Source organism: Anopheles darlingi, chromosome 3 (genome assembly GCF_943734745.1).
Source record: "Anopheles darlingi chromosome 3, idAnoDarlMG_H_01, whole genome shotgun sequence".
Lineage (NCBI taxonomy): Eukaryota > Metazoa > Arthropoda > Insecta > Diptera > Culicidae > Anopheles > Anopheles darlingi.
Window position 1 is genome coordinate 19,971,356 of NC_064875.1, and position 27,733 is coordinate 19,999,088.

Below are 27,733 nucleotides of genomic sequence, written 5' to 3' on the forward strand. Positions count from 1 at the left end.
CCGATGAATTTTCCGCTCAGAATTTTCCGGCTTCTGTCAGAACGCTGTCAAAGTACCCTAAACAACAACAACCTCCGGCAAATCCGAGGCGTGCGGAATCGAAGATGGCCCTTTACGAAGCGGCCACACAAATTAAACCGAAAACACCGGAAGAACAGGAAGTTGTGAAGAACCTGTGGGCGGTAAGTATTGCGGAGAGGCAACCCCAAGTGTAGACGCATAATTCCCCTTCCTCTGTCCGTAGATTCGACCGTGTTACTTATATAACGAGGAGTACGACGATTGCACGAGTATCAAGGCCCGGTTTCACCAGTACTTCATTCACGGCGAATCGATAGACTGTAATCAGTGGAAGCGCGATTTCGACAATTGTTCCCGCTTCGAAAAGGATCCCAATGATACCAAGAGTGGTCTCGAGCTGATACGGAGTGAGCAAAGCCGGCGCGAGGAACGCATGCGGGCACACTACAGCAACAACGTGTGGAGTAAACGAGCCGGTCCGCCCGAAGATTGGGCCAAACCACTGCCAGAACACATGCAGAAAGAGTACGAAAACTCGTTCCTTGCTGCGAAATCGAAAGAACTGCGTGGCGGACCTCAGACACCGGACAGTGAAAGTTCGTCCTGTTCTATCATGTGATCGGTGGTTGATGAATGGTAAAACAATCTTTAAAACCAACGTACGACATAAGATTGTATTTCTTTTCTTAAAATTACAAACCATAAATAATAGAGAGTTATAAAAACATTTTAACTTTTCGTCCGCTCTACGACGTGCCCTCCGCCGGGGGTTCCTTGTTTCGGTGCGATTTTTTATGTATCACCACATTGTAGCTCTTGTTGAAGGCCTTGCCGCAGATATCGCATTTGAACGGTTTCTCGCCGGTGTGCTTTCGAATGTGCAGCGTCAGATCACCCCTGTAATGGATCAGAGAAGGCGTCGATAACAAGTGTCTGTCTGAAAAAACTCAACCAGTACACGCGGAATACTGTACTTGAATTTGAACGCCCAATCGCAGTAGGTGCAGGCAAACGGTTTCGCGGTCGTGTGTTCCTTCTTGAAGTGATGCCATCGTTTGGCCCAACTGTTAAACACTAGGTCACATTCGCCGCATGGATACTGCTTGTCCTGTGTATGCTTGGCTGTGATGTGATCCCGGAGCGACGTGGGACGCAGATATATTTTACCGCAAATCTCACACGGATACTTGTTCTCCAGCGTATGATTGCTGTTAATGTGCAGCTGCAACCGGCCCTGTTCCCGGAACGCCTTTCCACAGTACGTACAGAACACTTTCGGTCGATCGGGATCATGCACCAGCAGGTGCTGTTTCATGTTGTTCCGTGCTATCATTTTACCGCACTGTACGCACGGTAGTTTGTTGCTGTGACTGTCCTTGCTTTTCGCGTTTCCCGTTTTCCTTCGACCTCTGGTCGGTTTGGCGTCCTTCGAGAAAGTGTCGCTTGCATCAGATTCCATTTCAGGCACAGAAACAAAGGGTGTTATCAGAACTTCTTCAACCATCTCGGTAGGCATTGCTTCTTGCATCGTGTACGTTTCTGCGTTGAGTGATGCCTCATCTTCGCCTATTGTTGATTCGCTCGGTAGCTGTTCTATAACCTCTTCCTTTGCCATCTCCTCCTCCTCCACCACCACCTCCTCCTCATCTGTTGGTGCCACATCTTTGAACTCCGATATTTCCAGGAGCCTGTGGCGGAATAGCTGATCATTCGCGATGCACTGCTCGCGGAAACTGTTAAAGTTGAGCACCGATTGCCGGCAGGTGGTGCAGATGAAGTACTGCTGATCAGCGTCCGGAATAATCTACACCAAAAGAGTACCTAATGAGCATATTTTCCTGGGTTAATAAGCCATAAGATACGCACCTCTACCGTAGTCAAGGCGTGAATTATTTCCAGCAACTCTTCGTTTGGGTTCAGTAACTTCAGCGAATCCGATCCAGCTTCTCCTTCCACTACGCAAAGACGACAAACGTAATCCACGCTAGTGCTCATTGTGCTAACAAACAGACGAACAATACAAATATTAAACCGGAAAATGCTGTTTCGCTGGAAAATGCTGGAAAATGCACCGCCAATTCACATTTTGCCACAACTCCAAAAAAAAATGTTGTTTTCGATGTTTCGATGTTTTCTTCAATTTGACGTTCCTTTCCTCACGATTATACCTACTTCGAATCGAATACTTCGTTTGACAATTCAATTCACAAATTGTAAACAAACAAATTTTCTGGGAGTTTCGGGGATTTTCCGGCGACCGTGGTGTTAATTTTCCAAAATGGCCAGTTCCCGCGAAGGTTTCTCCAAAAAGGCGCAACGACCGACGATCGGTGTGGCGATACATCCCAATTCCGTCACCCCACCGGGCAGTTCCGGAATCACGGATGGCGATTACAAACCGGTCTACTTTGAAGAAATTTCCCAGATCATGCGCGGATACGGCGACTGCGAGCGGCCACTGCGGGAGTCGGTAATTCTGGTGGAAAAAATCGTTCTACAACAGTTGCGCGGCATGACACAGGAAGCCATCGATCACGCCATGTCTCGGCCAAACTCTCCTACGCTTTCGCGCCGGGACTTTGAGTTCATCATGCGCAACAATCAGCTCCGGGTGGCGAGACTGCAGCAACACTTCCGTAACATGGCCATGATGAAGAAGCGACTCAAAGACATCTACGGTGATCGGTACTCGCATCTGGGCGGTGGTTCGGAAGCATCAGACGACGATTCGGATCGGGAAGCACCGGAAAAGTATGACGAGGAAAAGACCCGCCGGTTGGTGCGGGCTGATCGGATTTCACAGATCCTGTTCGGCAAGCAGTACGAAGAGTTCAACTTTGCCCGCCGAGCCTCCTTCATGCATCGTAACACGGAAGCGTTGAAGGGTCGAATGCGTGGCTGGTTGAACATCCCGGAGGACGTGAACATCTCGCCCAGCTGTCTGCTAACGCTGGCTTATCTAGCACACGAGACCGTGGCTATCCTGGTCGATTATTGTATCCTTACGCGCCTCAACTCATCGAACCGGCTCGTGGAACCGTTCAGTCGAGTCACTTCATCAGGTAAGTGGCATCGGCGGTGATGAACGGACTTTTCAATAACTCTCGACGGTTTTTTTTCTGAACAGGAAAATCTCACAACATGCTGCACCTGTGCCCGGAGGTGACCCAAGGAAGGGGGCTCGATGGCGTGAAACCGATCACACCGCAAGAGATTCACGAAGCGATGCGACGACACCGAATGATGGCAACTCGACGATCCGGTAACTATAGAAACGCGCTCAATTTCCGAGCGCCCTACTTAGCAATGTAAGCCACTGTGTGTTTCGGAGTGTAATCGACAGATGAACAATCGAATAAAACAAATCAGATAACGAAACAGCTCGGAACGAACCTCTGCCCGAACTAGTCACCATCTATTTCTATTACATCCTGCTCCAGCATAATGACGTCCTCCTCATCTGCATCATCAATTAAAATGGATTCATTGGACTCCTGGTTAGACCCATTAACCACAGCAGGCGGTGGAGATTGCGCATCGCTCTTGCGTCGTTTACTGGGAGCCGTTGAATCGTCACGATCATTATCATCATTACCATCATCATCACTACTCCGCAGTTCAGCAAACGATAGCTTGGTGCGTCTGGCCGGCAGCTTGTCACCGGTACGGTTGGACAGACTGTACAACTTTCCTGCACGGAAAAGCAGTCGCTCTTCCTCATCTGGTGGTGCGCTAGGCTTAATGTAGGCGAGTGTTGTGTGTGGTGTGTACACAAAATCCACTTTTAAATAGTTTTTCAATATCAAGAATGCTACAATCTGCTCTCCTACATCGCGATCAATGATAGGAGGTGGAGAGTCTAACCGTAGCTTGGTCGGACCCTTGTGAAACCACGCATCAACTAACCGCAGAGCCGTCATTTTAGTTTTGTGTTTTTCGGCGTTTTCCAAAATCATCACTAGCTGTTTCAAATCTGGCAGGACGTTCATCTCTGGCAGCAGGGCATGTTCAAAGTTTACACACCGATCACACATCGCTTGGCAGTCAGACGGACCCCACACTTCGGAGAAGTGCTGTGAAATGAGTTTCCTTCGGCAGCTAGTAAAAGGATAAAGAAAATACTCCATCAATCACCAACACCCTTCCATATGCATCGTGCTGTTTATACTTACTCGCTTCTATTGATGCAGTAGTCCACCATGGCGTACGCATTCTGTAGGCCCGTGTACTCGGAAAACATCATCGTCGAGATGCGAAACATGTCCGAGAAGTGATACAGTAAAATGCAGTCCGCCGGTTGACCATCGCGCCCGGCTCGGCCGGTTTCTTGATAAAAGTTTTCCATGCTTTTGCTCAGCGTATGGTGTATGACGAAGCGCACATCCGGCTTGTCAATGCCCATACCAAAGGCAACGGTCGCAATGACCGCCTGTAACCGATTGGCGATCCAAAGTTGATGGATTTTCGTCCGCTCGGCCGCGGGCAGAGTGGCATGATAGGGTGCCACCTTGAGCCCCCGTTCACGCAGCTCCTCGCTTATCTCCTCGGCATCCTTGATCGAGAACGTGTACACGATACCGCTCTGCTTATGGAACCGTTTCTCCAGCAGTGACTCCAGTACCTCGTATTGATCCTTTTTGGATAGTGGCTTTTCCAGCACATGATAGTAGAGATTGGGCCGGTTGAATGATGCCACGAACAGGATCGAGTTCGGAATGCGTAGCATTTTCTGTACATCCTTGATCACAGCAGCCGTTGCCGTTGCCGTGACACCGAGAACCGGAATCTTCGGGAACAGTTCCTTCAGCACACCGAGATATTTGTAGTCGGGGCGGAAGTCGTGGCCCCACTGTGAACAACAGTGCACTTCGTCTGTTTTGGGAGAGCAGCCAATCGTTAATCCACCAATCCGGTGTTCCCTGATTCTCCTGCCGTTACTTACCTATCGCGAATCGATCGAGTTGTCCATTGCTAAAACACTTTTGTAACGCAGACATAAATCGTTTGCTTTTGGACATCCTCTCCGGGGTTACGTACAGCAGCTTAACGGTACTCTGTGAGGGGTTGGCCATCGATCGCAGTATTTCATTCGCTTCCGATCGTTCGGTGGTGCTGCACAGCAGCTTTGCGGCTATATTCAGCTTTTGCAGAGACCACACCTGGTCTTCCATGAGTGAAACTAGCGGTGAAATGACGACCGTCAGGCCTGGGGTAATCAAGGCCGGCAGTTGGAAGCACAGACTTTTGCCACCACCGGTCGGGGCTAGCAGGAGCACGTCGTGTCCGGCAAGCAGTGCGTTGATCGTGCGTAGCTGCTGAGGACGAAAATCCTGCAAGTGAAACACCTCCGAGAGAGTTTTCCGCACCTTGCCCGACCAGTCGAAACTCTCCTTATCCCAATCGTGTTGCTGCAGTTGATCCGACTGGCGCCGGATGAGTAAGTTCTGTATCGTTTCCTTGCATTTTAGGAGCTGCTGTTTCTGCTCCTTAAGCCGGGCAATTTTCTGAGCGATAACGTCGAGTTTCCGGTTGATTTGAACTTCGTGGGTGGACAACTCCTCATCCGTACAGGCGAAAAACACGTCGTCCATCGCGTAACAGCTGGCCAGTAGCTTTTAGGGTGGTAATTTTGTTTATATTCTAAAATGCTTTTTCGCTTCCCGCGGGAGCATGGTCTTCTTTTTCTTCTCCGGTGAGGATTTATCGCAGTTTGGTTATTTAATCCGACTTCCTGGGCTTTCGTAAACTAACTCTGTCCTTATTTCTGCCCGGTCTTTTTGTGAATCTTCTCGCACTCCGGCTTATTGCGGTAACCTAAATTTCTTTCCCTTTTTTCACACTACTTTTCCAAGGAGAACGACGGCGGAAGTAGCAAATGCATTCTTAGCACCTTTTTTGTCACGGAAAAAATGTTAAAAATTGTTAAAAATGTTTAAAAATTCCCTCTTTTTAAAGCGTTTTCTAAACTCGGATTTCTAACCTCGAAGCCAAAACAATAGTTTTTCAAGGGTGTTGTTCACTTTTTGGTTAAAATTTTGATGAGAAATTTTATTTTTTCGAGCCGACTGCTCATGTTTATTCGCTATCGTTATGATTAGTTATCATTGTTATCAGATAAGCCCCATTTTTGTATAATTTTTCAAAAAACATAAAAAAAATAGGATTCTAACACTTTCTTGTGTGAAAAAGGTAAGGACATTATGGTGATTTTTTCTCTCGCTCTCGCACAAAGGAATAAGCGAGAGATTTGGACTATAGGCGCTTTGACGACCAAAAACCATTAAGCACGGAGGAATTGTGAGTTATGTGCAGACAAAATTAATGCTTGATTGCGCGGAGTACGGTAGTAAAATCGTTTTGACATTTTCCCTGAAAGCCAACCTTCTCTTTAGTATCCTCTTCAATTTTCTCATCAATCGATGCAGAAATAACAGATACACAGATTTGTTTAAATCATCAACTTGCGCGATTTTTTAGCCCATAACTTGCGTCAAGGCCCTCAGGATTCACTCTAAAAAGGTTCAGGACCCTAAGGAAAGCGTATCGCAGAAATCCCTCCACAAACTGCACGCTTCCGAATCCTGATAAAAGAACCGATACCAGGCGCCTCCATCGTGGCAGGAGGCGTGCAGACGTCCTTCCCTATCCGCGCAGGAGCCCTTGCAGCCGATAATGATTCAGTCCTGCAAGAACGACTGCTTTGAGACTCTTCGTTTTACGCCAGGTAAACGCAACGTAAAATGATATGAATTTTACTTAAATATTCAAGCGATAACCATTTGAAATTTTAAAGTTTCTTACGTTGGAAGCTGGAATCGCACGTGCAGTCGTTGGTAAATTCCATTTGACGCAACGAGCTAATTAGGTTTGAAGCGTTCGGGTTCGATTGAATAAGTAAATCGATTCGAAAGTTACGCACCGAACCCATGACCTGCATTTTGTGAGTTTTTAATTTGAGCATTCCGTACAACAGGTGTTGATTGATTCACTTATTGCGCTCTCGGTTTTCGTCAGCAGGAATCTTGTAGTCACCAACAGTCCCCACTCGGGGTGAGTGTTGCGGTAAAGTTACACTGGGTGCATCGTCCTTCATTCCCTAAACGAACCCCCCTCGCCGTGGCCGTAATCCGAATGTTACTACCATATTGTTGGGAATCGACCCGGGAAGTAGTAATCATCGTTATTGCAGCAATTATGAGCTTCAGTGGGTTTTTCAGTGGGTCGCAATCGGTCGGTTCCGGGGTTCGGACGCATGGCAATCAAATTTATGCCTGCATATACTTATGCCCCTCGAACTGCGTTCATATGGCTTTTTTGGCTGGCACCTTTTTTCTCCTTTTTTGGTTTCATCCCTTCCCTTCCTTTACGGCCCCACACAGCCTTTGGATGGCCCACACATTCGATGCTCACTTGCCACGCGGTTTGCCGTGGGGTTGGGCGTTTGTGAGTAAAGTTAATTATGTCGATTTTAAAATTGAACATGTCGGGCACACAATTCACCACCTCTGCCGTTGTAGCCCCCCTACCGACATGTGCGTGGCAGGACCGTGAAATGGTAAGTATACCAATCGATTTATTTCGAGTACTCTAGGAGAGCGAAGTGCGAGTAGCTCAAAAAAGTTTTTATGTAATTATGGAAACTACACCAAACGTGTGAGTGGTAGAGCTTTCCACACGAGTTGGTGGTGGCCACTGAACGTATGCTGTAGGAGTAGCCGCCAAATGGGCCGCCAATACTTCGCACATAATTTAGCGTGGTGAATATGAAAGTCGAAAAAAGGCCGTCCAAATAGCACTATTTACATCGTGCTCAATGGTCTGGGCGAAAGCGTTATTAGACGCGCATTAAAATTTATGCTCCACTGTTGTTATGAATGTTTGCCGAAACGACCGGATGCGAACTGAATCGCCAAAGCATCGCCGAGAGCATCCGTTTTAATGGTTCTACTCGTCACAGTGAGTCCACGATATCGCCGTTCTAAATCGCTCATCCGTATTAATGCGTTTGATAAATTCCTAATCAAGTCCCATATGACACTATCATGACTCACCCACCCGTCCACAGCTGGCTCAACGTTCAGACTGCTTGGATGACATGCGGATCGTTTATTATAATTCTCGTGTAGTACTAATTGAATGCGACATGCTAAGCCACGCTGCTAGTGCGTCTAGTGGGCGTTGGATCAAGCATTTTTTTTATTTAGAGAGATCCAGGGGACACTTTAATCCATCGCTAGCTCATTGTGACAGATGGTTTATGGTGTTTCGAGTAGGCTAAGAAATGGGGTTACAGTAGAAATGATGATTACCTTGACAACCGGTTTCCAATAAAAATGAATGCATTTTCCGGCAAACAGATAAATTCTCCAGCGAAATGGAATAATTGATAGCAATGGAATGATGTTCGAAAAAGGAAAATCATAAAAATGTCTGTCACTTGTTAGTGCTTTTCAAAACAGGATTGTTAAAAATCCCCAATTCAACGTATGACCCACATCTAACAGCTGAAAACATCCAGTAAATCGACAGGTATGAGACACTTCGACCGGCTGGCATGTCTAAAAGTCGAAAGCCACGACAATGGCAGGGAAGTCCCCCCTTCCCTTTTTTGATTTCCAAACATTAATAGAATTTACGGCTTCTGTCCCCGAAGTCACCGAACAAGTTCTGACACCGTTGGACTGCGGCTACGCTGAGCGGCCTTAATTGTCGAGGTGGAACCGCACGGTGTGTTAGATTATAGATTCCTCGTGACATCGTCCTGTCGACCACCGTTGAAGGCCACCGACATCAGCTGTCGGAACTGGGGTACGCGGGTACGCGATTGATGAGCGTACACTTTATGATCGAGATGGATTTGATTTTGCCAGAGTTTGGCCGCTGTTTGGATGCTGTCAGACTCATTCATATACTAGTTATAACAAGTGCCACAAGCGCACGAGCGAATCGTCGAGCCGAACATTCGATGGAATTTTGGAAAAACTAACTCCAGTGACAAATGACTGCACGCCAGCTCCACCGCTAGCGCTAGCTAGTGGAGGTCCTGATTTTGAATTCATGCTCACCCTCTCCACCCGATCGGTGGATCCGGAGCAGATCCGGTCACTGATGGACTGTTCCGTGACAGTTTTTAAAACAATTTGAAATATTTTTGGCCACATCCCAGTCCCAAATTCCCTTTCGGTGCAACCGGCCAGCAGTAGCTTGTCGGGAGGATGCTCCTCTTGGATGTGATTTTTCGTGTGTGTGTGTGTGTGTGTGTGTGTGTGTGTGTATGTGTGTGCTTCGGGGAAACGACTTTGGGAATTGGCACTGGAGTCGACAGCTCAGCAGCAGCACTACTACTAGCAGTAGTTGTAGTAGCGCCAGCTTCCAGCACCCGAGTAAGTGAAACTGACGTTTTAAATTCGATAAACCGGGCTAGGTAGCCACGTGGGAAGGGCACTCGGGTGACTGCCAAGGCCTGCAGGAGTCCTACGGGTACGATACGGGACGGGAGAGACCGTCGTGCCGGGGATACGGGGATGCAAACCAGAGCATTCACCGATGCACCGAAATGGAAATTCGAGAAAGGTAAAAGGGCTGCTGCTTTTCTGCTTCTTGGGGCGGGACCTTGATTCGAGAATCAGAGAAGCCAGTCAGTCGTCTGCTTCAAGCGCAACACACATACACACCCACACGTAGATACGGATAAGGAGATTCGATCAAACGGATGAAACGAGGTGCATGAAGAGGCTACCCTTGACTCCAGCAATCCCAACGGTGGTGGTATATTAAAGAAACGAAAACTCCTAAACGGACCATTTTCCTTACGTGGCTCGGGATCCTCGGAGAGATTCCTGTTGGCTGTTGGTTGCATAGCGTGCCAGGTTTCGTACTGATGCTCTTCTGCCCTTCTTTGGCAAATGCAGACCACGGGACACACGGGAAGCACTGGGATTAAATAGTGACCAGTGGGGGTCTGGGACCAGGAGTGCACCGATTGTTTCTCGTTCAACCCACCCCCTGCCTCCGCCTCTGTGGCATTCCTCCTCCAAGTCGACATTCGGAACAGTTGGACATTGTTAAAATGAAGCTCCACTCCCACAGCCAAATGCACTGGTGTCATGTACTGCCTGCGAGCAGCGTCCACGATTGCTGGTCAACGGGACTTTTGGCAAATTGTTTTCTCCATTCTCTTGCTCCGTATGTGTGTGTGTGTGTGTGTGTCTTCCGTGGTCCCTAGTTTGGTTTGACACTTTCGACACACAATTTAGCGCAGCGCTGGGCCACCATGCCAGTCCCCTCGACACTGCCAGTCGAGGCCCCCGTACGCTGTCGGTTTGGTTTCCCCGGGAGAAGTCAATTCGTTAGTCAATTTGCTGCCGGTTTGGAACTCTTCCTTTGGCTCTTCGATGGAGAGCAGCAGCAGCAGCAGCAGAGGTGTAGTGCCGGTAGTGGGAGTCACAAATTGGTGGAGAAAACAATTCGTTCGACGACTAGAACAAGATTTGCATCGCAAGCGACCATCCAGCTGAGGTCAAATGGTAGCTATACAATTTGGAATGGATAAAAGGGTATTTCGTTCCTCAGGCGCTTATCGTATGCTAAATGGTTTGTTTGTTTCCGAGTTTATGGCGAATCGTAGGTGGAAACTATGTTACGGAGCAACTTCCTCCTTAAACGGCATACTGCTGCTAGCATACTAATCATCATGGATCGACAGCGTATGCCACAAAATCCGGTGTAGAGCGAAGAAGGAAAAGAATCGCCATCGCCCCACGAACACACACACACACACACTATCGCCATTGAATCACCATACATCCATCACGGTGTCACTTCCAATTTTAATCATAATCTGGCATGATACACTGTCCAATGAGTGTCGCGTCGTCTCACGGCACCAGCACCACCGTGGCCCCTCCGTGGCACGCTCCGCTGTGAAAGCGAATGGTGACAACTTGGGACTTGGCCGGGCACGTGGGACCGACGCTGTCGATTCCGATGCGCACGTTGACGTTGACAAATATTTCCACTGGACAAACAGTGGGACAGCGGGATGGCGCATCGGTGGTGGGTTTTCGCCGACCAGTACGTCAACAAGTTTAAAGATTCCAATCGACAAGGCATCATGCAACATGTTTGTTTATTGGGGGGAAAAAAATCAAATTGCATCGTGGTGAAGTGGGAACATAAGGGACGGAGTTGAGGGCCACCGAAGCGGTGGTTGAATAAAAATGTTTGTATCGAGTGTAAAACAATCACTACCGTACAGTGAAGTGAGACTTTCTACGTGACCACAAGGAGGGACATCGTAATTGGTCCACTGGGAGCCAGCAGCAGCCGATCACAATCCGCTTGTTATTTACGGTCGACGTTAAAAAAAAGAAAAACCAACACGAATGGTCCGTTGGGATAACAATTCGTCATTTTTGCTAAGCCTAACGATGGTTCCCTTGTGTGTGTTTGTGTGCGATACCGACATAGGCAACAGGTGCAGTGGCAATCATTTAATACTCAGAATACATGGAAGTGGCAAGATTTTTGCGAGATCTTGATTCAACTTGATAAAGTTAAAGGATTTTCGTCCGTGACTAACAAAACCTCAAAAAGCATCTGACAAAGTAAGTTGCTATAGTTACAATACAGCTACAATGCACTGCCTCATGGCTTCATAGCAGTAACATTTCACCGCTCCATCAGCTCAATACGCAAATAAAACAGCGACATCATCGCGGTCTGGTGAGCAACCAACAGGCGTCGGTTTTTGTGGGGTGCAAATTAAAATTTCACGCGACTGTTTGATGCCCTTTTCTGCTGACACCTTCACGCGCCCAACAGTAACGGGGGGATCCAACCATGGCCAACATCACAGAACGGGACTTTCTAAGAAATTCGAAGAAATGAAGCTTGGAAAATGGAAAATCTGAAATGGAACGCGGTGAAATGATGAAAGTTTGGACCCGTTGAAGAGCCGCGTGTAAGAATGGAACCATGGAGCTTGCTTATTGCAAAAGTTTGACACTTTGCTGCATGAGTCAACGCTTGCTGGGGGTACTACTACGACAGTCGCTCGTGCTGTCACGAGGTGTGGAGAAGGATTCACTAAAAGACAGCTCGCCAGCGTCGTTCCTAGCGTTTGGGTTGCATATGTAAAAAAAAAGAACGGAAACCATTTTTTGCCGGCCATTTTTCACACCACCAGAGCGAGAAGGAGAGACAGAATGTAATGCTAATGCACGGCATGGCGATACTTAACACCGTTTTCACATAAAAACTTATATTACCCAGCGGATTACATTTATAATGTTTCAAATTGTTTCTTGCGCCTTGGTTGTCTCATGGCGAACGTGTGAATAACGCGCGCGTGTGTGTGGTTTAGCCGCACGGCCGTGTCGACTCAATGCTCGCCCTATCATAATCCTCAATCCCCAAACGGGAATCGCGACCTACTCCCGGAGGAGAAGTCAAAGCGAGGACTCAGATTGCGTGGCAGCTAAACAATGTTCGCCACTTCATCTCGAAGCTAATGGAGCTGTGTGTGTGTGTGTGTGTGTGTGTGTGTGTGTGTGTGTGTGTGTGTGTGTGTGTGTGTGTGTGTGTGTGTGTGTGTGTGTGTGTGTTCCGGTACTAAACGGCACTGGCATTGGTTTTGTAGATTGAATCTAAGGCTAAATCCGCAACAGGAACAGCCTGGCTTAGTGACGTAAATGATGGAAGGTGGCCGGACGTCGACAAAGGTTGACATCAACTTTGGAGCCCTAGAGGAAGCTGACACTCGAGGAAGTAATGGCAGTGCTTCAAATGCTCATTCGCGTGCCACAAACTGTCCCGGTCTTTAAACTGCCGCCAGATTCCCCCATGATTCGGGAGTAAATTTTATGCTGACCTATCCATCCAAGCGCTCGGCTCACGGACCTCAATCAAGAGTCTCACTAACACAGACAGAAGACGTCGAACCGGCAGCCGAACAACGATGGAAAATCAATTTGGACGCCCTTCAGGGCCCCCCCGTCAGATCCGTTGTCGCGTTTCCGAAATGACGTTGTGCATGTCTCCCACGGGAGTGAAGAGGAGATACCGAGCGAGATAATGTTCTCGCTCAAAAATTGCTTCCCAGGTTGTTGCTGATGCTCCGGACGGCATGGTTCCCGGTTTTTGGAACTGCGCCCATCCGGGTCCCTCGAGGGAACATTATAATCATCACGTTCCACCAGATCGTCGCACTTCCACCGTAGACCGATGATGATGTAGACTCCGAAATGCAGCGAATGCAGTCGAGACGGTGTGTGTGTGTGTGTGTGTGTGTGTGTGTGTGTGAGAAGCGGCTCTCCTCCTCCTCCTCTTCGTCATCATCATCATCGCTGTCGTCGTCGGAGTTGTCACTCTTCCGCTCTAGTTGCACGCTCGCGAGGAAGCACAGCACGCTTTCATCTCTTCATTATCGTCATTACACCGTCATCACGCGAAACACACCGGCACCGGCCACCAGGCCAGACCGGGGAGTCGTCGGTCCTCCCGGGAAATCCCGCCCGATCCCTCGGACTATCTGAATTGTGCAGCGTGTGCGCCCCAACCTTCTTGTGAGACTCCGGAAGCCCGGAAGTAGTTGCTGACTGACTGACTGACTGGATAGGCCGGCTCCCCCCTTTACTGGCTGCTCGCTCGCGGGAAACGAAATTGCTTTACGGCGAACGTTCGGGTTGCCCCTTTGGGGAAGCCGTCAACGAACGCTGAGTGTCATCGCTGATAGTTGGCTGTTGCTTTCGCCAGGGCTCGGTAGTCCTTTTCCAGGGTACTCGGTAACAACAACAACAACAACAACAGCGCCAACAACCGACAATTTATTTGCGGGAACCAAAGGCAGACAAAAGGATGGAAGCCATGGAAGTGGTACGCGAGCTTTCGTCACTTCGTTGCTTCTGAAGTCACAACGCAAGCCTCATAATCCTGTCGACCACGGTGGAGCCGGTCTGTGTAACGGACGAAAGGACGAGTGTTCCATTGAGTAAAGAACCCGGGGGGGTACCGAGGAGTCTGGTACGTCTGAGGTGACTGTTACTTTAAAAGAAAGGCCGACGAAGCCACTCACTTGTACCTGAGGAAGGATACGTCATACGGGTATGTGGCAGAAACGACGGGTTTCACTTTTTAACACCCACGGAAAGGGTGTTAGCATTAAATCCCTTCAGTGGCAACCGAGAAGGTCTTCTCGGTCGGTAGAGTACAGCCCACCGGATATGTCGACACCACGATTACGCAGGCAGGGGTAATGGTAGGCAATGTGAACGTTGTCGTCGTCGTGCTGCGAGTGTGCGTGAGTTTACTAATTAGCAGCAAATAGGTGGCGCAGGGAAGATGGGCGGGACAAGGTTTGGTTTGGTGACGTAAAGTTTTGCTGGAAAGGATAAAGACCCCCCCCTCTCCCCTCCTGCTACGAAGAACACGGAAGAAGGAGCGAAGGTGCGAACATGGCCCCAACTGTGTCTCTTTATGCGGTAACCAAAATTTATGGTCGATCATGGGCATTAACATTCCGGGAGCATGTCAGGTGTGCCGGAGAGGAATGAAGAACGAAACATGTGTGTGTGTGCGTGTGTGTTTGTGTGGAACATGTTTTCATTTCACTGTCGAGTGCATCATTTTCACGCGCGTACCGAACTTTCGTGTTAGTCTGTCGCTGTGTGCGCTGATGACGACGTTGGTAGGCAGATGAACTGGCATAATTTGAAGCACCTCACCACCAGGCATCACGAATACACGGAGCTGTGATCCGCGACCTGTATGCACGACGGCAGCACACGATGAAGGAGAAATTTGCAAGAAAATCAATTAGCGTCCATGTTGTGACAACGACCTCCGTACTGCCAAAAATGTGAAGCAAAGTGCTCCGGCAAGAGGACTCCATGGAAACGCACCGAAGCATCAAAGCAATCGTTTATCGAAGGAACAACTCCAACTAGTCCTGTTTCCTATTTTTTTCAAATTCTTTTCGCCTCTATGTTTTCAATACCACTTCAAGCACTTGGCGCACTCGCCGGACGCACTCGAAGAACCCATGTACGACTTTGGGCATTAGGCGGTACTACGCTACTATCACCTTTTAGAGTGCACTCGGAGCCGGAAACTGGGAACGCTATGAAAACACGGAACGCAGCACGCATTTCGCTTATAAACTCTCTCGCTTCCCCTCTCCAAGGCCTCGGTTGAAATCCTTTTAAGCTGCACTTGCTAACAGCTGCTGGGCAAGTGACCGACACCCCCTCGGCCCTCCCGGTCCCTGGGTAAACCGCAACCGAGCCTCGGTCTCGGTCACGGGGATGGACTTTCGGGGTTTTCGGGTTGTGACAGCACAAATTTGGAATGAAAGTGTCAAAAGCTTCGCCTACGGTTGCTTGGTTTGTCGCTTCCTGTTCTCGCCGTACTAACCTCGTTCCACCTTCCTCAAAAGCGAGTGTCTGGTCTAGAGGGAGAGAGAGAGAGAGAGAGAGAGAGAGAGAGAGAGAGAGAGAGAGAGAGAGAGAGAGAGAGAGAGAGAGAGAGAGAGGGAGAGAGGATAATGGCGATCTTACCTTTGTAAGAGGATTAACGCATTTTTAGTCTTCAGCGAACTTCCCGCACCCAAAAACGGCGCCAAATCCGGCCGGCCGGCCGACCGGCAGCAGCAGTAGCAGCAGCTGGTGGTCCTGCCTTATCCTGCTGCTGGCGTTGCTGTGTGCTCATACCTCCGCGACCAATTTCCAGAGACCTACGCAAGGTGCGGTAGGTCTGTTCGTGATGAGAAAAACCACATAGACACATACACACACACACCCACATCGTCACCGGCACATCCACTCTTCGGTCCCCTAGTTTTAGCATCAGCAATGACGGCGAAGCGGCTGCTGTACTGTCCTCTGTGCGCGGTGCGCTAGAGCGATAAAAGCTCGTGCCAGCGAACGAAAGGATGGTGGATGCTCGGTGTTCGTCCCGGTATCGTCCAGTTGAAAGGCTACCCAACTACTGCTGCTCCTGCGGTGCTTTCTTTTCCCTGTGCGGCGGTCCGGTTCGCGTACATGTACGTACGTACGTACGTACGTACGTAGCTGGCCTACCGAACCGTGACATGGATAATGCCACGGGAATGGATTTAAGTTGGCGCAACGCAGCTCGCGCGGCTCCAGATTGAGATTTTCTCTCCTCCCTCCATCGTTCTTTTTTTCTTGTTGTCTTCCTCTTCCGGCCTCCGGATGATGTCGATGCTCAGTAGCACTCTGGGGGAGGTGGAGGAGCAGGAGAAAGTGGAGAAGAATGCTATCCACAACCCACACACCTCTCTCTCTCCCTCTTTCTGCACTGTGAAGAGGAGGATTCCTTTTTGGATTGTTGAGTGAAGTGTGGCTCATCGAGGCTCACCCACGGAAAGTGTCAGTATTTTATGCTGCTGCTACTTCTACTACTACTAGTAGGGCTCCTACAGCCTATTATTAGCGTGCTCCATCCCATCCATTTCGCCATCAACGTGGGGTGTGGCCGCTTGGCAAAGCGACCGAGGGATAAAGCGATTTAAGGCGCGTCAAGTGTTTTATCCCTTGGGCCGCGTGACGGTATTAAGGGGGTGTTAATTGTTCTTAGGCCGTCCGATCCGATCGCTTGGCTGGACCGAGTGGAAGCTCTTCAATATGCACACACGCAGGCACACTAATCAGAGTAGTCTCTTAAGGGCTTTGTTGGTGCCTGCGGATGGTTTGAAGCACTGGTTTTAATCAACTATCTGCTGTTCAAATTTATCCCGCAAAAATGCCATTTTCGATATAAAAAAACCAACCGCAATCGAACGAATTTTCCGATTTTTCGGAGGAATTTTTTGATGCGCGGGCTGGTTGTGGTTCGGGAATTTTTCATTTTAAAAATATCATAAAAGAAGCGCGTAATTTTTGACCAGATAGAGGTCAGGGCAGGCTAGCTGAGAACTTGATGTTAACAATGGCCTGCTTACTCTCTCTCTCTCTCTCTCTCTCTCTCTCTCTCTCTCTCTCTCTCTCTCTCTCTCTCTCTCTCTCTCTCTCGCGCTATTGTCTTTTTGTGTGTCGTTTTTACTTAAATATCCGTCGCAATATTGTGCATACCTGCGGGACTTAATAAATTCATCCTACACTCTGGTGGTTGCCAGCTAGCCGCCGGTGATGACCGTTGCATTTGTTTTTTGCAACCCCTAGAAAACCGATCCTGACCTTCCGGTGATGTCCAGTGGCACCTGCAGCAACAGCAACAAAAAACCCAAACTGAAATCGCTTCTCCGAAACTCAATGCAAAACCAGAGAGCTCGATGTTTGCTGTACGCTGTCCCTGGCATGCATGGCTGGCAAAAGGATGCGATGCCTCGTCCTGAGCCACCTATCTTCCCCCGAGAACCGGGTGCGTGAACGGAGAGGACCTTAAAATTCGGGGTTCCTGGTACGAAAGGATTGCATTCGGCGGCAGCTTTCGTGATGTTTGCAAACAGGTGAAACGGTTTGCATCGTTTTTCCTTCCTTCAGTTCGTGGCTCACACACACACACACACACACACACACACACGCACACAGGTACGTTTTTCCAAATGAACAGCCAACTTTACATTGCAGCGCCCTTCAGATCAGTACTCGACCGAAGCCAGACGATAGTTGGGCCCCGGGATCGACTTTTGGGATCGAAAGTAAGAAGAAAAGTGACGTTAACGGAGTAACGGTGAGTAGTGATGAGCACTGCGTGTGTGTGTGTGTGAAAGGGGGTAAAAGCAACCCCTTGACCCCAAAGAGGCCCACCCTTTCGGAAAGGCAAAACCCGTTAACCGATATATTGCCTTGGAGCGATTTGAAGGTGGCACAAAAAAGCTCCGGAACGGGACCGGGACCGACCTAGAAATCGTTTTTCCCACCGGGCATCGAGTGCGTTTATGAGCAGCATTCCTTTCCCGGATCACCCCTTCCTGGTGTGTCTGTGTGTACGGGTGCAAGCCATCGTCATCGTTTAAAGGTTGGATAAGGACGCGCTCCGGTTACAGAATTCCGGGCGACTGGCATTTGTGGTTGCCAACGTCTGTGTACCGGGCGGGGCCAGTTGAAAAGCCAGGTCGATTGCCTGTTTCCCATTGTTTTGTGAGCCAGTGAGCGGAGATGCACGTTTCTGGTTGTATCCATGCATGCGTGTGTGTATTTTCGAGTGGGTTAGGTTATGGCCACACGTGAGCGGAAACGGTTATTCGGTGTGGTATTGCAACCCGGTGCTTCCGGCACGATGCGCCTTGCGATCACCACCGGCCGGCCGTTAACCGGCATGTTCAAGGAGGACTGAAGGGAGAAACGCGGGGGTGTGTAAGAGGTGAAAATGGTATATAAAGGCTGTCGATCGGTTAGAGGAATTGCCTTTGAAGTAATAATAAATGAACTTACACCGCGCGCTGTGCCCGCAGGCGGCGTGTTGGCGTTGAAGTTAGTTAAAGTGTATCACGAGTGCAAGTTGTATGCTCGCGGAACATGTTCCAATGTTCATGTTGCCAGCGGTTTTTTTTGGTGTGTTTCGCCTCTAAATAACAACACATTGTGTTTTTGTTTTCCCCGAGTTTGCCCGTTTTCCATTGTGTTCCAGGATAGGGAGAAAGGGATTTGAATAGTTTTGTTGAAGCAACAGTGTTGCTGTGCGACGAGTGGCACGGGCATGCTTGCCACGCAATGCATTTCCTCCGACTAAAGTGGTTGCAGTGGGTGGAGTGTTTCCAGTTTTGCGGTTTTGTATGCCTCGGTTGTATGCTCGGTTAGTGCTCACTTCAAGTGAATGATTTGTAATGGATATCGACACTGTGGTGTTGCAGTTTACAGTCATGTCAGCGAGGTAGGCTATTGTATTTCTTCGTGGAAGAGTAGTAGGCAACATCTAGTAGGCGCCGAGCAACCGAAATGTGGAAAATGACACGAAACAGAATCCGGACCAGAGTAATTATATGGATGAATGTTCAGTTTGTTATTATCAGTCAAATCGTAGAACAAAGTTATAAACATAACAACGTTCAAATCTAATTAAGTTATTTATTGTGAGCTAAAGTTAACTCGGGCCTAAAACCGGCTCATTTACGATTTTTTTTTTGAAAAACATTTGTTATTTTACGTAAATACGATAATAAACTAAAAATTTTCAAAACTATTTGTTTGTATTTTGTGGAAGATTTGTTAAAAATTAAGTTCATGGCATCCAATCTGGAAAGGTGAATCTGCAAAAATGTATCCTTTTATTTGATTATAAGTTTATCCAGGTAGCTTCGTTGAGTTTTTGATAACTTTCCATTTTTTCGATTTTTGGTAGCGTTCTGAAATTGGAAAAGAAATGCTTTTTCCGATTTTGTCTCAAATCGTGGCGTTATTTAAACATTTATCTATAGAACAAAAAAAACAAGACGAACCAACAACAAACACCTCAACAAAACTCTCTCGTTAGTGCCAATTCTTACGACGCCTTTCCGACGACTGCTAGACCCTGCCGTGCAAGTCGTTTGCTGTCCACCAGTTAACCAAGGAAATAGTGAGAATCGAAATGAAAATAATACCTAATTGCCTGATAATATCCACCATCAACAGTGGGGTAATGGGCGAAACTCCAACTCGTTACAAGCGCGAATGGGTTGAAAGTATCTTGCCTCGGGACCTCGACTTCGATTGCAATTGCAATCTTTTCTGATCCAGCTGCTGTTGCTCGCTGCTCGCTGCTGCATCTTGCCATACCATTTAACGGGTTTGAACATTGCACCACAAGGCGTTAGTGGCATTAGATTGGGGATGCTTTTCTAGTCCCGCTCTATGGCACGCGAAATATGCAACCGAAACTACCAATTTCAGTGATTAGCTTTCGAACGATGCCAGAGGAAGTTAATCGAGATTGGGTTCCAAATTGACCTCCATCAAGAACGATGATAGCGCAATGCGAGAGTGCAGGCAAGGTCCTTTAGCCCTCAATAGCTCCCCGACAATCCACTCTCGTGATCATCAGCGGACATTCCGGGTTTTGCTACTTTCCGAGCGCGCTGATTGAAGATTGCTGACCCCCTCTGTGGGTCGTTCTTTTCGTCTGGTCCATTCAGCTAGAACATGGACGCCAAGGTTCATGCGGATATGCATAAATGCTAATGCTGGGATTAGCGAACTCTCGAACCCTCCTTTGGAAAGGATTATTTTTCGACACCGAAGCTTCTGACGGAACGTTTATTTTCGCATTAATGGCACTAGCTGGCTGGCCCAATGATGAATTGATGTTGTTCCGTTAGACCAACAACAACCACAACTGCAATCATTACAGCTTTAAATCACTCGCCGAACCACCACCCGAACCAAAAGCAATTAAATCACCGTTTTCATTAACAACCATTAATGCCATTCCCTGCCGATCGGGCCAGCTGTTGCCGGGGGTATAGTTTATTGTCGTACCAAGTCGTTGCCTTAATCGACTGAAGCGGCCGTCAAAATATCCATCAAACACGCGGGAGTCGAAGTTAATTTTCTTTTGATAATTTATTGCACAAGGAGTCGTTTTCCCCGGAAAAGGAGACAAAATTTATAGAGTATCCTTAGTGCTCGCTAAAGAATTCCACTCCGTGAAAAAGCACGGCAAAAACATCCAAGACATCCAAGCAAAGCAAAGTAATTGAAAGACAACGCAGACATTAGCAGGCCGCGCGGGGGGGGAAATATTGTAAAACCAAGATTAATGCTGCTGTCGAGCCACTGTCAACACTTTTGCTGCTTTGGCGCAGCGAAAATGCAACAATATAATCATCTCTCCTGTCAGCGTCGACGCGTCCCCTTCCCTGGAGGCTACGTTCGCATACTTTACAGTCGGCCCCTCAGGCGGTCGGTACACGTCTTGGCGCGTCATTTCGCGCCGATGGCAGGGCAAATTATATTAAAGATTTCTCCCCCCGTGTTGTTGCTACTGTTACTGCTGCTTCTCTATGCTGTGCGATCTGTTGCTCTGCGCGCTGAGGATGAATAGAAAAATTAAAAATTCCAACCAGAAGCCAGCAGCCAGCAGTACCATTGGCCGGACCGGAAGAGCATCCGACCGACCGCCCGACCGGATGTATCTGCGCTGGCAATAAATTGTCTAACTGAACACAAACCGAACGGTCGCAACGGACCTTCGCGGACCATGCTGTTCGGTATGATGGATTTGTCGCCGGCAGAGCGTAAAGTTTGTTTAGTTGCGCGATTCATTTTTTTCTTCTTTGCTTTCTTTCTTCCGGCTACTTCCGTAGTCGCTTCCGGCGTTCCTAAATTCCGACGAGTCGATGAATGGTATCGCGGCCAGGCGTGCCTATATTAACTGTCCCGGAGTACCCGCACGGGACGTGGCGAGGCAGGAAGGCAGAGTTTCTAGCAGCTCATAAATCATAACAGCCGGACCGGTGTCAGAGGTTACGCAACAAATCCCTCCTCGCTTCCCCGCCGGTTCCCTTTGGGTTTAATGTACCGGATAGGAAAAGAAGCAACATTTACTCCGCATCTCATTGTCTTCTGTCCAGCTGACAGGAGAGGCTTCAAGTTTCGGTCCGGCTTTTGAAAAGTCTGAAAGATTCCTGGCTAGCGCAGTAAATCCTTCAAATCGAAGACCACCACAGCCCACGACGACAACGGCGACGACGACGGCACAAATCTTGTTGAACCGGAAATGAATCCTGACAAACACACACACAAGTCGCTCGGGGCCGTCATAAGTCGGTTCCAAAAACCGAAGCACGATCGAGGAACAGTCCGTGATCGAGGCCAGTTGTGATTGATGGTGGTGGTGGTCTGGTGGGCTGCTGCCGAGCAAAGGATTGCCTGTCATTAGCCGTCGACAGTCAGTCCCACGGTGTAGGTGGCGGTCACACTGGCCATTACATTCCAATCACGCGGCAAATATCCTTCCTCCTTTCCGCTTCGAGCGCCATCTCATCATCCGCCCGGCGTTCGCAGTTGTACAAAAAGATCCAAAGTACCATATTGTCGTCATGGAGGCTCCCGGGGTGACTGTTGTTGGTAATGATACTAGGAGTATCGAAGGCGGAGGAGGAGAAGGAGGAGGAGGAGGCGGACACTGTCGTTTCGAGATGTCACAATAACAATGGCACTTGGCCCCAGTGGAGACGCCTTCAGCGTACGTGTACGGATTTGACTCCGACTTTGAGGCCTTTAGGCCGTTCGTCGTCAACTGTATGTGTTGATGGTGGTGTAGATGGAGGGGTTAAAAGGAGGGGAATGTGGGGCATTTTACACCAGCCTCCACGCCATCTCTAATGATTGAATGCCAACCAAGAGTGACAGGCAGTGGGCCTTTGCCCGGTATCGATTTGGTCTCTTTCCGGGCGCACACACACACACACACACACACACACACACACACACACACACACACACACACACACACACACACACACACACACACACACACACACACACACACACACACACACACACACACGCACACACACGGAAACCGGAACCGGGTTTCTTTGTTTCCCCAAGACCACCAACCAATGGGCCCGTGATCGTGACTTCCCAACTTGATGCTCACTACCAGCCAGCCTGCCAGCCAGCCAGTCGCCCACCCAGTCTAGGAGTCAGTCGTATGTTGATGACAAACACAAACATACACACGTGCGTACGTGTGTATGTGCTCCTGCTTCTCTTTCTCCTCCCTCCCTCAGGAATGGGCTCCCTTGGTGTGGGCGATTTGTGATGCTGGCTGTTGTTGGCCATTGTGTATACGCGTCACGTTTCACCAGCACTAAATACGAGCATCTAATTTCTGCAAAGAGGATTTTTACTATCCCTTCACGTTTATTCCGAGTAGCAGCATCATCATCATCATCATCGTCTTGGTTACCATCCGGTAAAGCCCGAATAGGATGCGAACGTTTAGTACACATTTCCGAAATCTACTGCTTAGCCCAGTTGGCCTGGTTTTTGTAGGTTAATTTGCCACCGCGAACGATTGCACGTGGCGTGCCGTCGTCCTTTCCTTGGTTTCTTCGATTGTTCGACGCTACAGCGTCGCTAGCCAACCGCGAAAAAGGTTTACATGCTGGCATGCTTTGTTGTTCGGGGAATGCATAATGTTGTCTCCGCTGTTTTCTGCGGTGCTGCACGCGGATTCCAACGAAAATCTTGCAATAAAATGATCTACGATGGCGTGGTGCAACTGCAGCGCTTCCTTTGGGTATTGGTAAAGCGGGTTGGTTATTTGGAGAATTTCGTTCCTTAACTTGCGCAGCTATTTATGCCTTGTAATTATGTACTTTTCTTTGCTAAATATTTTTATTTATATTACATTCAATAAATGACCTTTAAATGTGACGCTAGAGTGACACTAAATGAGAATTTAAATTTGAATTAGAAAATTTTTGTGCTGTCTTTAAGCATAATTTATTTTACTGCAATACTAATCCATTTTAGCACATTCCTTGTACAATGTTAGGATACTTAGGAAGTGGGGCAAAGTCAGACCAAGTTGTATTAAGCTTAGTAACTTACTAAGCTTTAATTTATATCAAAAGCAACGGTTAATAGATTTAATCCTTACTTTCAGTATCCTATTGTGGAATCTTTGAGTTGTTTTATATAAAACTAGTTTGCTATTTGTCCAGAAGAAAAAACACATTTAATAAACTAAACAGGATATTAACATGGCCGTCCACCTTCTACCAAATAATCCGATTGTTGACACCTTCCTGTTCCTAAATCGATATAAACCTAACCTAGAACAATGCGTCACAGCTGTGAGGAAGCTAAATTTCAGGGCCCCCCCACCATAAGCTCTCCTTCAAACGAAATCCTAAATTCTATCCTTACTCACCATCCATCTCCCTCCCTTCCTCGCTGCTTTCCTTCCTGCCCGTTCCCCCCTTTCTGGTGGACAATTTTCATTCAACAATCGTGTTGCGTGTCACAAACGAAATCGAAAGTTCCGACCGAAAGTCTGGACACATTTGTGGTCACCAACCTTACTGTGGGACGCGCTCTCACTCCTTATTTACTTCAACCCGATGGACGGACGGACGGACGATGAGGACGATGAGGACGATGAGGACGACTTCAGACGATGCCAACACCCGCCCCACAAAAGCAACAACAGGCGACCAAAGTGTTGTGCGGTGCGGTGCGGTGCGGTGCGGTGCGGTGCGCGGCGTGTGGCCGAGCGTGAACTTCACTTGACGCCTGACGACCTGTGAGATTTAGGGCCATTTATCAACCGGAACTTCTCAAGTACGTGCCCGAGGGCGTCACGGATCGGTTGCTTGCCTTCATTTTCACTGCTAGTCATTCGTATCCATTTACGAATCCTCGCTGTCCGGCACCAGCACCAGGCGCTTTATTCGCTCCTCTCTTCGGACGCCGGACGACGTAATGGTTACAGTAGGCCACGGGGCCCATTTTCCGTTACCGGGGCAGCCCTCGAGGGTGTTTGGTGAAGAGAGAGCGAGGGAGACAGCGAGAGAGAGAGAAAGAGGAAGTTCCTTCAGGGCCACCCTTCGGTTCACTTACTTTATCCAGTTGATTTGTCTTAATTTGGGCCACAGTGAACTGCGTAGGGCGCATAATCAGCATCTTGGCCGACCGGCCGGGCGGAGAAAACATCAAAACGAACTAGGCAAGCATAAATTGTCTGTGGGTTCGTCGTCCCCGGGGGTTACAGGTCGAGGCTTTGGCCAACCGGAACCGGAACCGTCATTGTGTGTCACCGACACTGTTTTGGCGTGTTTTGGCGTAACTCCTCGGAAGTCTTTGAAGTGTTTTATGGTTTTCCGTTGTTTTGTTGAAGGATGAAGTCGGGAAGGATAAGAATCAATCAATAATATCTCAACCGGATTGTGCAAACTGAGACAAAGAACAGAACAATACTCCACAAGTAAGTTCTACTAAAAACCAAAAAGTTCCAGGTATAATCTCATTGTTTATGCTCCCGTGGAGTCCAGATTTCATACGATTACGGCGGGTACTGAACACGCTCGTGTGTTTCTTCGCCCCGAACAAATTTATTTCTCATTTTACACCTTCTGCTGATTATGCTTTGTCGACATTGTCAGACACCGTGCAGCAGCGCGCTAGGTGCACACTGTCTTGTCATATTTGCAAACAACCGGATGCTGCTGCATAGCATAAGGAACGCCCCCTCCTCCCCCGCAGGAACGCTCGGGAAGCCCGGAAGTGTAATGAATTTATTTTCATCCCGCAAATGGCGTTTCTATAGCGCCATTGCCGTCAACTGCACGATAAAGTGACGGAGAACAGTGTTCCGGGGATGTAGCAGGAAGCTAAACCATCAACCGCAAACGTTGTACGACGGTGCACGACGCTGCTGTGTCGAGGAAATCGCGAGAAAGAGGTTGTGAAATTGAATTATTGGACAATACCTTTCAACGGATTTTCTTATCAGGTTATGAGAAACATTTCTGCTTCCGCTCCTTTTCTTTCTGTGGTGTGAGTTTAATAACAAGCTGCGTAAATTCCCCCTCTTAAAACACACTTCGCGACTCATCGCGAATGCATGTATGATGTGCTGATGGCAGATCAAGGATCAAGGATTCGATTGTCCAATTTGTTTTCCCCCAAAGTGCCTTCCGATGATGATTCCGATTGCGATTCCGATTCCGACTGCTAAAGGTATGTTTTCCTTTTCGATTAACTCCAGATGACGCCCCCCGATTGTGTCTTCCGACTGACTCTCGAAGTGTCTCGAAGCGAAGCGAAAACCCCTCATTGTGTGTGTGTTTCTTTTAATCTCAAGAAGCGCCGAAAGTGTCTCTGCGGCGAGATCAGCGGCTTCGGCTGCCGCTCGGTCAACACAACCAACAGCGCAGCGCAGCGACCATTCCGGAAGTTGCTATATAGCTCCGACGTCCGGCCCGATTCCGCGCGTGTGAGAATAAAGAAAATTCTATTAATTTTATTACCATATAAATGAAATAAAATAAAAATAAAATAGATCGCAATCGAATGTGCCGCGCAATCGATGAAGCTGAGCGGATAAGAGGGGACTGGGAAGAGGGGGGGGGGATGTGTGGTGTGTGGGGGTGGGAGAGGGCGCGACACTCGTTCAGGCAATCGTTGCCGATGATGATGGTGTTCAACACGATTGTATTATCAGTTCGATAAAACTTTATGTGTGTGCTGCAGTGCGAGCGACCGGTGGGTGTGACCGCCCCCCCAACCCTCCCCTCCCTTCTCTACTTTTTCCCACCCACTCCATCCCTTGGACGGGAAACTCCGAACTCGACTGATACGGACCGTTGCCGAAAAACAAGCTGCCGGTTTGTGGAAGCGGAAGAGCGGCGAGAAACGATGAAACGGATCGGCACCACTGGAACGGCGACCGGTCGGTGGTCGCAGTGGTGTTTTGGAAATGAAGCAGAACAACAGACGCGCGAAGGATGGGTGGGACAACGGGAACAAAACGAGAAACACGGGCGAAAGGAATAAAAGAGAGAAAAAAAGCGAATGAACGAACGAACAAACGAACGAGCGAGCGAACTTTGTATCACGCACAACCACAAATTGGCTTCGGAGGCGTGAGGTGTGAGAGATAGGAAACTCGCGCTTCCGTTTCCGGGTTGATGTGTCTAGTATTGGAAAATGGAATCTCTCTTTCATGGATCAGTTTCTTTTCAACTTATTTATGAGATTTAGCTGCTTTTGTTGTATGACCATTTGTTTTTCCTGTTTCTTTTCCATTTCCTTATCCTTTTCCTTTCCCTTGTTCTTTAAAAGCTTCTCTTTGCTGTTTCTGTTCTCCTTTTCTTTCTTTTCTATTCTATTCTATTTCTATTTCATTTCCTCTTTTCGATTTTCACTTACTTTTCCTTTTCTATTACCTTTTCTCTTCTCTACTCCCCTATCTAGTTCATATCATTTAACTTTTATTTCTAACTAAAACTCCCTAAAACTCTACAGAAAAAAGCAACATGTTACCATATTTCCTCGGTGCCGTGTCCATGTTGGTGCATCAGTCCATATGCCAGTTCGGGTTGGCGTAACCGCAGGGTCATAAATATTCGCTCCACACACACACACATGCCAGTGGACAGTGGTCCAGTGGTTGTCGCTTCCTTTTCCAGTGACAATTACACTCGTAGCTTAACAAACGCTCCAGCATCAGCTCCACGGTGGTCGTGGTGGTCCACTTTCGTTTCTGTTGCAGCCCCGATGACCGGTTGGTGCAATGGGAAAATATTTTCATTACTGCGCCACGCAACTGCAACACTCGTACGGACTTGCCGCTTTCCCCTACGCGCACTACCACTCTACCAGGGCTTCAGTTGAACTTTCTTTCCCCGGAACTAGAACCAGGTCCATGTAGTGTTGACATTTTTCGCCATTTCCACCATCACCACCACCACCACCACCACCAGTCGTGTTGCTAAACTATGTAGCCGTGTTAGCTGGACATAGCAGGCGCTGCAAAAGTGTCACTAACCTCACCACACCCCAAACTGGAGGAGCCACAAAACCAACGCTTCTGCTGAATTCATTGGTCTGGCGCAAAAAAGGGAAGTACCCCCCTTTTGGTGACACCGGGAAGGTATTTAGACCGAGCGTGCCCAGCGCCGAAAGGCCCATGTTCCTAGTTTCAGGAAAACAAAATTAAATTCCAAATTATTGGAGCAAAATCAATCAAAGCCTCGTTCGGTAAAGCTGTGCCGGAACCAAATGAGGTACGCGATCGAAAGGGCATCATAAACCTTCCC

At 48.3% G+C, this 27,733-nt stretch overlaps 4 protein-coding genes across 4 annotated transcripts; 2 read left to right on the forward strand and 2 right to left on the reverse strand.

The window, feature by feature from the left end:
- Nucleotides 1-52: 52 nt before the first annotated feature.
- Nucleotides 53-760, forward strand: LOC125953765 (UPF0545 protein C22orf39 homolog). Its single transcript, XM_049683538.1, has 2 exons — nucleotides 53-182; nucleotides 245-760. The coding sequence occupies exons 1-2, from the start codon at nucleotides 105-107 to the stop codon at nucleotides 638-640; spliced, it is 474 nt and encodes a 157-aa protein (XP_049539495.1). The 5' UTR covers nucleotides 53-104; the 3' UTR covers nucleotides 641-760.
- On the reverse strand, nucleotides 675-2,144 carry LOC125953758 (endothelial zinc finger protein induced by tumor necrosis factor alpha-like). The gene is made up of 3 exons (XM_049683528.1): nucleotides 1,888-2,144; nucleotides 996-1,825; nucleotides 675-918 (listed from the first exon to the last, which is right to left on the reverse strand). The coding sequence occupies exons 1-3, from the start codon at nucleotides 2,014-2,016 to the stop codon at nucleotides 768-770; spliced, it is 1,110 nt and encodes a 369-aa protein (XP_049539485.1). The 5' UTR covers nucleotides 2,017-2,144; the 3' UTR covers nucleotides 675-767.
- Nucleotides 2,145-2,253: 109 nt separating this feature from the next.
- On the forward strand, nucleotides 2,254-3,418 carry LOC125953762 (uncharacterized). The gene is made up of 2 exons (XM_049683534.1): nucleotides 2,254-3,083; nucleotides 3,149-3,418. The coding sequence occupies exons 1-2, from the start codon at nucleotides 2,300-2,302 to the stop codon at nucleotides 3,331-3,333; spliced, it is 969 nt and encodes a 322-aa protein (XP_049539491.1). The 5' UTR covers nucleotides 2,254-2,299; the 3' UTR covers nucleotides 3,334-3,418.
- Nucleotides 3,357-5,962, reverse strand: LOC125953747 (ATP-dependent DNA helicase Q1-like). The gene is made up of 3 exons (XM_049683512.1): nucleotides 4,964-5,962; nucleotides 4,194-4,893; nucleotides 3,357-4,119 (listed from the first exon to the last, which is right to left on the reverse strand). The coding sequence occupies exons 1-3, from the start codon at nucleotides 5,610-5,612 to the stop codon at nucleotides 3,426-3,428; spliced, it is 2,043 nt and encodes a 680-aa protein (XP_049539469.1). The 5' UTR covers nucleotides 5,613-5,962; the 3' UTR covers nucleotides 3,357-3,425.
- Between the last annotated feature and the right edge of the window lie 21,771 nt (nucleotides 5,963-27,733).